The 12,221-nt window shown below is 48.5% G+C and overlaps 1 protein-coding gene across 1 annotated transcript in view; it reads left to right on the top strand.

Annotated features, from left to right (window-relative positions):
• Positions 1-9,155: 9,155 nt before the first annotated feature.
• The window catches only part of ADAMTS17 (ADAM metallopeptidase with thrombospondin type 1 motif 17), a 335,406-nt gene continuing 332,340 nt past the window's right edge, over positions 9,156-12,221 (top strand). The window contains exons 1-2 of the mRNA XM_039235081.1: positions 9,156-9,234; positions 9,721-10,091. Of these exons, the coding sequence (XP_039091012.1) occupies positions 9,156-9,234; positions 9,721-10,091 (450 nt within the window). The remainder of the gene's footprint in view (positions 9,235-9,720; positions 10,092-12,221) is intronic.

A 12,221-nucleotide genomic window follows, 5' to 3' on the forward strand; every position in this document is an offset into this window, starting at 1 on the left:
TTCATGTCATTAAAAAACTATTCTTGGGGCACTTGGGTAACTGAGTTGGTTGAGCGTCCAGTTTCGGCTCAGGTCATGATCTCACAGTTCGTGAGTTGAGCCCGCATCAGGCTCTGTGCTGACAGCTTAGAGCCTGGAACCTGCTTTGTATTCTGTGTCTCTTCCTCTCCCTCCCTCTCTCTCTGCCCCTCCCCTACTCACAGTCTGTCTCTGTCTCTGTCTCTCAAAAATGCATAAATGTTAAAAAATGAAAAAAAGTTGAAAAATAACTTTTTTAAGTTTATTTACTTATTATGAGAGAGACAGAGACAATGTGAGTGGAGGAAGGACTCAATCCCATGAACCATGAGATCATGACCTGAGCCCAAACCAAGAGTTGGACACTTAGCTAAGCCACCCAGGTGCCCCTAAAAACTGTTCTTATATCAATGTTTTTTAGATATCAAGATTAGACATATCAGTTGATTTACTGCTACAACGGGTAAGGATTTATCTTACTTTTATCACATTCCTGTTCCACTATAAGAGATTTTTGCTTCTTTTATTGGTTGCCCTGGTACATAATATATATATATATGTATACCTTTACTTCTTATTTTATTTATTTAAAAAAAATTCTTTTAAGGTTTATTTATTTTGAGAGAGAGAGACAGAGTGTGAGCAGGGGAGGGGCAGAGAGGGAGACACAGAATCTGAAGCAGGCTCCAGGCTCTGAGCTGTTAGAACAGAGCCTGATGCGGCGCTTGAACCCATGAGCGAGATCATGACCTGAGCTGAAGTCGGATGCTCAACTGACTGAGCCACCCAGGTGCCCCGCTTTACTTCTTATTTTATCAACCACAGGCAGTATCTTTTGATTCCCCACTTTGGAAGGAAAGGGCACTTCTCTTCTACACTTTTCTTCATTTTTTTTTCCTTTTAACCTCCTTCCTCTCTTCTTTCCATATTTATTCTTTGTACATCTTCCAGGGTGATAATTTTTACAGTTGGTTCTATAGCCACAATGATTTATTCTGGAGTTTCTTCCTGGTTGACTTGAACAGTTGAAAATCATCTCACAGTGTTTACATTAGGATGACTGTGTAAAAGTTGTTCTCTGCAGAGCCAAGCATGTATTATGATTATATTTCCATTGTGTATGATTCTTTTTTTTTTTTCAGCGTTTCTGCTTATGTTCTGGGTACTGAGACTCCCAGTTTCTCTTTGATGGTGCCAAACACATATAGGCACGGATTCAAGCACCCACACTCATTGCTTCCTAGGCAAGCCAGGCTGTCTCATCCCTGGAGCTGGGCCAAGACTTAGTGAAGGAGCATGGATGGTGACCAATCAGCTGTCTGGAGGCTCTTGTGAATGTAGTCACCCTGCTTACCCTGCAGGTTGCTTCTGAGTAGACTGAACTCCTAATGTCCAACCCCCACATGCCACCATTGAATGAATGTTTACATACAAATCTTTAATCTATCTTGGAGTTAATTTCAGTATGTGTTATGAATCTGTATTAGTTAGCTATTGCTGTGTAACAAATTATCCACTCTGCTCCAAAAAACTTAGTGGCTTAAAAAACAAATTATAGCTTATTTCTCTTGTTCTATCATGTGTCATGATTCAGCAAGGGCACAGTGGGGATGGTTTGTCTCTGCTCACAATGTTTGGGGCTGACCTTACGGGTGGGGCCTGAAATCATCTGAAGGCTTGACTAAGGATGGAGAATCTGCTTTCAAAGTCACTCACTCACATGGCTAGTTAGTTGGTTCTGACCAGTTGGTTTCCTTTTCATTGGGCTTTTCAGGGTTGCCTGCGTATCCTTATGATATAGCCACTGATTTCCACCACAGTAAGTGATGAGAAAGAGAAAGAGAAAAAAAAGAGAGAGAGAGAGAGGGAACAACAGGCAGAGAATGTATTCTTCTTATGACAGAGTCCCAGAAATCGCAAAGCCTCACTCCATCACCCCCAATACATTCTGTTTGTTAGAAGCAAGTCAGCAAGTGTAGCCCACTTTCCAAGTGGGGGAATTAGGTTCCGCGTTTTGAACGGAAGGGGGTCATAATTAGCAGATATGCAGTTGACCCTTGAGCAACAGGAGGGTTAGAGGTGCTGACCTCTGTGCAGTTGAAACTCCACGTGTAACTTTTGACCTCCCTAGACCTTAACTACTAATAGCCTCCTATGGACCAGAAGAAGCCTTACAGACAATATAAGCAGTCAATTAACACATAGTTTGCATGTGATATGTAGTATACACTGTTGTCTTACAATAAAATAAGCGAGGGAAAGGAAAATGTTATGAAGACAGTCATAAGGAAGAAAAAATACGTATATAATACTATGCTGTATTTATATTTATGAAATCCACATGTTAGTGGACCCACACAGTTCAAGCCTATGTTGTTTAAGGGTCAAGCGTATTTTATAGCCATCACAGACTCTAACTTCTAGACAGCTGCCCGAGGCCTTATATTTTATACTCTATCATTACCACACAATTTGAGCAATCATCATTTGCATTTATACTGAAATCAAATGTAAATTTGGGTCACTTCTGTTTTTCAGCCTGTGTTGCATCACATTTGAGCCTAGCATATCAGTCAGGCTGCTTTCATGAGCAAAAGGAGAACGGGGACAGAAAGAAGTCTTTGGAATCTTTAGGGGCAATGCTGAAAGAGGAGAAAGACACGAGAGAGGAGAAAGGTGTGTTGCGGAACAATGGAAAATATACTGCTTCTCTCAGTTGTTCCCTGGGGAGAGGGATGGGTTGGGATGAAGGTGTCCTCATATCTGACACTGAAGGCCTCATCCTGCTACTGTAGACACATGGGGCTGCAGAGCGCTGTCTCCTAGTCAGACGATGCCTCTGGCGTTGCTCAGAAGGACTTAAAGAGTTATCTTTTTAACAATGGGGACCCTGAAAGGCTTTGGTGGACACTGCTTCAGAAGGCAAGCCGAGATCTCAGGGGCACAGCCCAGGGGTGGGTCGAGCCAAGATATTGGGAATGGGTAGGGCTAGTAGCAAACCCTCATTGAACAAGTAATAGCTAGACTAAAAAAAAAAAAAATCACTTGTATTTTTTAAAAGATGTTTGTTTATTTTGAGAGAAAGTGTAAGAGAGAGGAAAAATGTGAGTTGAGGAGGGGCAGAGAGAGAGAGGAAGAGAGAGAGGATCCCAAGCCTGTTTCACGTTGTCAGTGCAGAGCCCTAAGTGGGGCTCAATCCCACGAACTGTGAGATCATGACCTGAGCCAAAATCAAGAGTGGGACGCCTAACCCACTGAACCACCCAGGTACTCCCCCTAAAAAGTCACTTCTCAAAGGAGTAGTAACTTGGACCAGTTCTGCAGTCCAAGCCCTGCAGGCCTGTTTGGGTGAGCAGGAATGGGGCACAGCAGGAGTTTCCAGATGGGGCTATTCCCGGGTCAGGCAGACATGGTCCCATGTGGCAAGGGCACCCATTCCTGGTGAAGCAGATGTGGCCAGCATCCTGGTACCAGGGAGGAGCGTGCAGACCCCACTGGGAGAGGTTAGCAAGATTCACTCAGGGGATTAGGATGCTGGCTAAGTAGCTGCATTTCAGGCTGGGATCCAGGATTAATAGGGAAAGGGTGAAATATTAATCAGAAAAATCTTGCCTTTGAAGCAGGGAGGGCTGCATTTCATACCAATTCTGGTTTAGGAAGACAAGACCAATGCAGCACGCCCCCTGCTGGAGACGATGTGCCATCTCATTGGTTGGGGGCTCCTTGTCTCAAAAACCAAGTGAGTTGAATCTCAAAAAGGAGGCTGTGGTGTGAAATCCCCTCACGTACCCTCTCTCCTCAACACACCATCAATGCCTACTGATCGTTAGGCCACAAGGCCCTTCTTCCACCTACACGCAGATTGAGTTGACACATGAGTCTTGTCCCCTGGAGTCACCAATGACCAGCTCAAGAAAGTCCTGAGTGAGGGATTCAAGAGGATCATATTTGGCCTAAGTGCCTACAGTTCTGTTTATACTCTGCCCAGGCTGTGGCTCAGGCCCTTTATTCCTAAGTATGGGCTTTGACATGGTGGGTCTTGGCAGAGTCTGGCTTTCACTGACAACAACAGTGATAGTCTCTGATGCCTACCAGCACCCAAACCCGAGTGTCCATGTGAAGCATCGAGAGAGAGTCCAAGAGATGCAATATACCCAACCTGCTGGGGAGTCCACTGCTGGACCACATGATTGGAAAAGACAACTGTCCACCAGAATAGAGCCATTCACAAAAAGCAGGTGGACATGCTGAAAAGTTGAGTTTTGTCAACTATGGGCACAACAAATTGTTTTGAACACCAGACCAGGAAGGCCACTTTCTTTATATCAGATTCAGATCACTACTGCCACCTGTAGGCGTTTTGTTGCTTATTCGTCTCATTTTAATCTCCCCTTGAGTCCTGTGCTGCACGTATGGAATGGGATTAATCTCTGCCCTTACACAAAATTAAGACAAGGCAATTTGTGTGTGTTAAGATGAAATGAGAGCATAGCTAATGGTAATGGTTTCTTTTTTAAAGCATTCTTTTATTGTGGGGAAATATACGTGACATAAAATTTACCATTTTAGCTATTTCAAGTATATTGTTCATTAAGTACATTCACACTATTGTGTAACAATAACCACTCTCCTTCTCCAGAACTTTTTCATATTTCCAAATGGACACTTTGTACCCACTAAATAACCCCTTATTTTCCCCTCCCCCCAACAGGTGGTAATCACCCTGCTACCTTGCATCTCTGTGAACTTGACCATTCTAGGTACCTCGTATACATGGACATGTATAGTATTTGTCTTTTAATGGCTGACTTATTTCACTTAGTATAATGTCTTCCTTTAGATACGTGCACAAAAGTGGAGTTGCTGGATCACAAGGCAGTTCTAATTAAAATTTTTTGAGGAGCCTTCATACTGTTTTCCTTAATGGCTAAACCAGTTTATACTCCCTCCAACAGTGCATGAGGGTTCCCTTTCCTCCACGTCCTTGTCAACACTTCTTTTATCTCTTGTCCCTGTGGTAACAGCTATCCTAACAGGTGTGAGGTGATATCTCATTATGGTTCTGATTTGCTTTTCCCTGATAACGAGCAATGCCGAGTATCTTTTCATGTATTTGGCCGTTTGTAGGTCTTCTTTGGAAGAACGTCTATTTGGGTCCTTTACCCAATTTCAAATCGGATTATTATTCTTTGTTAAGTTGTGTGATTTCCCTATATATTTTGGACATCAACTCCTAATCCAATATATGGCTTGCAGACATTTTCTCCCAGTTCATTTTGTCGATGGTTTCCTTTGCTGTGCAGAAGCTTTTAGATTGGATGCAAAATCCATGTGTTGATTTTTGCTTTGTTGTTTGTGCTTTTGGTGTCGTCCAGAAACATTATTGCCAAGAACAGTACCAAGGAGCTTATTCCCTGTGCTAGGTTCCCTTTTTCTATGAATTTTATGGTTTCAAGTTTTACATTTCTGCCTTTAATCCAGTTAAAGTAGATTTTTGTGAGTGGTGTGAGATAGGCATCTAATTTCATTCTTTTGCATGTGAATATCCAGTTTTCCCATCACCATTTATTGAAGACACTGTCCTTTCCCCTCAAGTGTCCTTGGCTACCTTGCCAAATATTAGTTGACTGGAAGTACCTGGGTTTGTTTCTGGGCTCTTGACTCTGTTCCATTGGTCTATGTGTCGGTTTTTATGCTAGAACTCTGCTGTTCTACCTATATTACTTTAGCTGTGTAATGTAGTTTTTTTGTTTTTATTTTTTTAAACATTTTTATTTATTTCTAGGAGAGAGTGAGACAGCGTGAGCAGGGGAAGGTCAGAGAGAGAGGGAGACACAGACTCCGAAATAGGCTCCAGGCTCTGATGTGGCAGTCAGCACAGAGCCCGACGCGGGGCTCGAACCCACGAACCGCGAGATCATGACCTAAGCGAAAGTCAGACGCTTAACCTTCTAAGCCACCCAGGTGCCCCTGTAATGTAGTTTGAAACCAGGAAGTGGGATACCTTCTTTCTCAAGGTTGCTTTGGCCATTTGGGGTCTTTTGTGATTCCATTTGAATTTTGGGATTTTGCTATTTCTGTGAAAGAATGCCAGTGGAATTTGGATAGGGATTGTATTGGATCAATAGATCATTTTGAAAGGGAGGCTTAAACTTCCACTGGTGACCCATGAACATGACGGTGAGGGGCAAAGGGAATTTAGACTCATTGAGGCCAGAGTAAGACCGTTAGAAGGTCTGTCTCTCAGCTCCACAATCTTGTTTCTAAGTTCTGCTTTTCATTGGTGAGGCTGAAAGTCTTCCACCTACATGCTGTGGCTCCCTTACATTTTTTTAGGCTTCCTGTTGGATTCTGCCAAAAGAGGCCCTCACAGATCAGATGGCACAGAACAGAGATTAGGATCTGGTGTTCGAAGTTGCTAGTGTAGCAATGCGCACAGAGGCGGTCTACTTCACACATCTGGTAGATCCAGAACCAGCTGTGACTGTGTCTTCAATAATGCAGCAGGAGACAGAGGCCCCTGGGACTGGAATGCACCACAGAGACAGGGGCAGCATATAATCACTGGAATTTACGCTTTCACCCCTTCCTAACTTTGTAATCAATTCTCCACGTTAAACTCCCCCTGCTTGAAATACCTATAATGGTAGCAGTTATCCCGCCTGGACCCTGACATACATCCTTTCATGCAACTTAATATAAAAAGAATACCACACTTTTAAAAAAAGTTTGGTGTGTATCCTTCCAGACATTTCCTATGATTTTACCATACAAATGATTTAAGAATGTGTGTGTTTATGGAAGTATTGTCATTTTCATGCGCATTACTCTGCAATTTGATTTTTTAAAATTTGACAACCAGTCTTAGAGTTCTCTCTGTGTTGTTATAAATTGAAATTATTGCATGTAGTTGATAATTTAGTCATTTATGTAATGGATAATGATGGATATTTAGGTTTTGAATATTTTTGCTCTTCATAATGCACTGTGGTGAACATTCTTATACGTGTGCCAGTGTTTCTCTGTGGTAGTGAGCCAGAAGAGGAATTGCAAAGTTGTAGGGTGTGTAGCGTTCAGATTTGACTACGGCTTGCCCAATTGTTCTTCAAACTGGCTGTGCCAATTTACACCCCCATCCACGGGCAGAAGAATGTCTCCAAGTCTTGCTATTTCCAAGCTCTTTGGTTTTGGATATTCTGGGGAATGGAACAGTATTTCGCTGGTGTTTTAATTGCATGCTCCTATGGACTGATGCATTTGCACATCAGGTGATAGGTCGATGATGACTACCTCAAATGGCAGAAGTAATTGTTCTTACGAAGCAGAGTGGCTGCTGCTCCCTGGCTTTTGGGGGCAGGTCTGCGAGGTGGCTCTTTTGCTAACAAAACTAACAAACTGAAAAGCTCACCATGAATTCTTGGGTCATCAGCAATGGGCCGAGGCTACTGTCAAGGGGGAGGGAAAAAGCTCCAAGACTTTTTTGGACCGGTGTGGACATGTGGTACCTAGCAGTGAGTGGCAGCCGGTGGAGCTAAGTGCCTAGCAACAGTCAGCCCCTGTAGAGGGCAGGGGTAGGCAGAGCAGGAAATGACTCCATTGGTCATACCCTGGAGGACACACAGAGCAGTGAGTTTGCTACAGTAAAAGCAGTTGAGAACCAGGAACACAGTCGACTCCCAGGGTTAATTAAATGGCATTAGCGCTGGATAATTTTCACCTCTGGATTCCTTCTTTTATTTTTAAAAATTATTTATTTATTTATTTATTTGAGAGCAGGAGGGGGGGGCGGGGGGGGTAGAGGGAGACAGAATCCCAAGCAGTCTCCGTAGTTAGTGTGCAGGGCCTGATGTGGGCCAAGAGATCACGACCTGAGTGGAAATCAACAATCAGACCCTTAACCAACTGCACCACCCAAGGCTCCCCACCTCTGGATTCCTTCTGATTAATTTTAGATTTTGAAAGGCCCCAAGCAGAATCCACTGAGTGCTGTAACCTCTCTGCTTTGAGAAAACAGTAACAGGCAGGACAAGGAGGGGAGCGGGGAGACCCGAGAACAGGGAGTGTTTCAGTTAATTCTGTTTTGTTTTGTTTTCTACAAGATGCTCCTCAGGAAGCTAAAGGGATCATCTTTCTTGCAAATCGCAGTTATACTCTGGTGGGAAAAGAATGAACTCATTCTGTTGCTGGAAGATTCAAGTCCAGGCTTTGACACTTTGTGCGAGTTCCCTAACCCATAAAATCGGGCTAACATGGCTTCCTGCCTGCCTTTGAAGCCTCTTGCTGTTTATTGTAAGCAGCACCGGGCTGGAAGTCAGGACCCCGTTCTAGCGCTTGTTAAACTCACTGGATAACTTGGCAAGCTCCTTAAGCTCTCTTCCCTTTAGTTTCTCAATCTGTGTAAGAGGGTGTGATCGTGCCTGTACGAATGGCTTCTGTGACGATAAAGAGGCCAGGAGGTACGAGGGGTAAACATGGATAAACACCAATGTGTTGTATGTAAACATGGATAAACACCAATGTGTTGTATGTAAACATGGATAAACAAACACCAATGTGTTGTATGTAAACATGGATAAACACCAATGTGTTGTATGTAAACATCAAGTGTGCAAGGAGTATACAGCTACAAACAACCCAAATTAGTTTTACTCCACTTGCGGAGAGAATATGGTTTTATGGATGATACCGGTTGTCCAGGAAGATTTCTGGCCTGTCTTCTTGGGCCCCGGGGCAGCAGAGTCAGGGAGCCTTTTGACAAGGAGACAAACTCTGAAGACCCAGTCAGGTGTCCTCCCTGGGCTAGCGCAGCTCTAGGAGGCTCCTCGCGCCACCTGGTGTCGCGTCCCCGCCACTGCCCAGAAACCACGTGTAAGAAAGTGCTTACAACCTAACTACGCACCCTGGTTTAGACTTGTCCTAGCCAATGGGGAAGCGGGAGGCGGGGCAGGGGAAAGCGAGAGTCCAATCGCCTCCTGTTTTCCGAGGAGAAGGCGGGGCTTGGGATTTACCACGTTGGGTTTGTCCGCAGCGCTAATTACTTTTTCCAAAGGCTGGAGGGCTTCACTCCGGCTGGCGCCGCCGCCTCGCGCGCTCAGACTCTGCCACGATCTTCTGGGGGGCTGCTCCTCCCAAGTACCATGTGTGACGGCGCCCTGCTGCCTCCTCTCGTCCTGCCCTTGCTGCTGCTGCTGGTTTGGGGATTGGACCCGGGCACAGGTAGCGCTCCTTCGCCCACCGCCCCTTCCTCGCCGGTGCCTCTCGCGGCCACCTTCCATCTACGCTCCCGAGGCATCTTGGCGGCCCCCGCCTGCCTGCGCGGCCGGGGACCCGCGGCGGACCGCTGACAGCGCTCGGGGCCGAGGGGGTGCGGGCCGCGGTTGGAGGACCGGGCTCCGGGCGGCTCCAGGGCGGCCGCGCAGCCGCCGGGTCTCCGGATGCCTATGCCGCGTCGCCGGCCCCGGAGGTGCTCCGCGCGGCCGCGCTGGAGACCTTCCCTGGGTGGCGCGGGGCCCGGGCGGAGGCGCCGGCCGGCACGGAGGTGCCTGGGCGAGGGAAGGGAAGGGAGCGCCCGCCCGGGGCCGCGTTGTCCCTGCGCTGGCGCAGCGTGCCCAGCGCTGGACCCCGTGCGCGGCGGGCGTCCGGAGGGAGGGCGGGCGGCCGGGCGGGCCCCGCCGCGCTGACGCGTCTGCTCTCTCCCCGCAGCTGTCGGCGACGCGGCGGCCGACGTGGAGGTGGTGCTGCCGCGGCGGGTGCGCCCCGACGACGTGCACCTGCCGCCGCTGCCCGGCGCCCCCGGGCCCCGAAAGCGCCGGCGCCCCCGCGCGCCCCCAGCTGCCCCGCGAGTCCGACCCGGCGAGCGCGCCCTGCTGCTGCACCTGCCGGCCTTCGGGCGCGACCTGTACCTGCAGCTTCGCCACGACCTGCGTTTCCTGTCCCGGGGCTTCGAGGTGGAGGAGGCCGGCGCGGCGGGGCGCCGCGGACGCCCCGCCGAGCTGTGCTTCTACTCGGGCCGCGTACTCGGCCACCCCGGTTCCCTCGTCTCGCTCAGCGCCTGCGGCGCCGGCGGCGGCCTGGTACTGCCCGTGTCCCCTCCGGGTCTGCGCGTCTGTCTGTTGTGGCGTCAGGGGTGGTCCCTGGGGAAGGTTGGGATGGGGGTGGGGGCGCTTCGGTGGGAAGTTCAGCCTCCAGGGGTGTTCTCCTGCGGTCTGGAGGGAACCTCCCCTCTTCCTACCCTGACCTTACAGAGGGTGTCTGAGCAAAGGGGATGGGAAAGGAAGCGTCTGATTATCCAGTGCCTTCTGCTGGCTGTATTGAATCTCTGAAGTGCACAGGGACTGAGCTGTTCTGGGGTTGCATACACAGCAGCCCGCCCAGGGGAGCACGGGTCTAGCGGAGATGAAACCTGTCAGGCGCCTGGACTGAGAGGCGCACTTTACCCAGGTGTAGAGAGAACACTCTTTATGTCCATCTGCACAGGTGTGTATGTGTGCGCATCCTGGGGAACCCTTACAGGTGTATATCTCATCTATTCTTGGATGTGGGGTAGGGTAGTGAGCATTCAACTCCCTTCCATCCTTTTGAGGCTTTACCCGGAGAAGGAAAGTTTGGAGGGCTCCAGAACAGGCCACTCATCTCTTTTTAGCTGAAAGGGGAGATCCAAGAGAGGGAGTGTGCTTACCCTTGTTCCCTTATAATACCGCAAGCAGGTATTTGTCTGGTAGCCGCCCTCAGCCAGGCCCCAGGGGTGCTTACCATTGGTGATAAGACCCCCTTCCTGTCCCCAGAAGCGCTCTTGCCGTGGCAGTAGCTACCCCACCCTGGGGACCCTACCCCGCTACATTTGAGGCACTGCCACAGTGCTTGGAGGGGCCAGGACGTTCTTGTGCACCCCTGCCCCGTTTGTGCTGCCATTTGCTTGCTGTGTGCTGGTGCCCAGCCAGATGCTTCTCAGCTCCTCCCTCGTGCCCCCAGGAGTGCACATGGCTGGCAGATGGGCTGCCCCGCAACAAAGCTTGGTATCGGCTCAGAGCATGAAACGCACCAGTTGTTTATCTTGTCATGATCGGCCTCTGGGGACGCAGGGCCTGATACTGTTTTGCATCTGTCCTTCCCTGGCAGAAGAGATTGCTGCCCCCCACCTCTGCCTTACCTTGCTCCGCCGTCTAGAATTCTCTAGCCCTTACCCACATAGTACACAACTAGTCTTTGAGAATCTACAGCAGAGCTGGAGAGCCCAGGGGTCCAAGTCTGTATGTAAGACTTCTGCTTTCTTCCCAGCCATGTAAAGGAACTCTGGGGGTGATTTCCTGGGATTGGCTTTCACGGATTCTCCTTGCAGGACTTTTCTGAGTTCATCATCAGCATGATCTACTTTCTGCTGGCCTGGGAGAAATTGACGTCTTTGGTTAAACAAGGAAAACGGACCGTGGAGGAAGCCTGTTAGGAGCTAATGTGGAACAGGGGCAGAGAATGTGGGCTGTGGGTGAGGAGGCTTAAGAAGGAGTGAGAAAGGCTCAGATCACCGTAGGACTCGGGTCAAGGCTGTATCATGTTCTGGGAGGGACTGGAAGGCCCACATCATTTTTCCTGTTTTTGCCAAAGTGTTTAAAGTCTAGGTCACATCACTGTACTGTACATGGAAACATCTGAATCCCATTTGCTGTGGTTTAGTGAGTTTCTCTGGAGGTCAGAGTTTATTCTTTGTGGTGTAAAGTTTCCAGCGAGGAGTTATCTGTGAAGGAGCTGAGGGTGGAAATCTGGATACCCTGGACTCCAAATGCTCACAGAGTTGAAGGCTGGGCCCTTTCACAGGTGGCAGCAGAGCTGCCAGAGAGAGGCTCACCAGTCCTCCCGAGTTCGAGAAGGCTGTCCTTCCCCTCAGCGCCATGTGAGGGCGCTGTGCTTTAGATAAAGGAACCCCGCCAAGAGGCTGAGTTCAGCGTGTGCCAGCCGCCGGTGTACCTCTGAGACTTTAGATTCTAAAATTCCTGCATGACCAGACACTTCTGTTGTTTAGTCTGCTGTGTTCATCCTGTTCGTGTGAGCTGGATGTCGGACACTTCTTCCGAAGTACACTCGAGGGAGGAAGGGCTGGAGGCAGGAAGGAAGAGACCACGTGGTGACTGGGAGTGGACCCCTTGGTGGCAAGGTGGTCCTGGAGACATGTCAGGAAAAGAAAGCAGCAGGAACTCAGGCTAGCCACG

This window comes from Hyaena hyaena, unplaced genomic scaffold (assembly GCF_003009895.1).
Source record: "Hyaena hyaena isolate Hyena2069 unplaced genomic scaffold, ASM300989v1 scaffold_95, whole genome shotgun sequence".
Taxonomy (NCBI): Eukaryota; Metazoa; Chordata; class Mammalia; order Carnivora; family Hyaenidae; genus Hyaena; species Hyaena hyaena.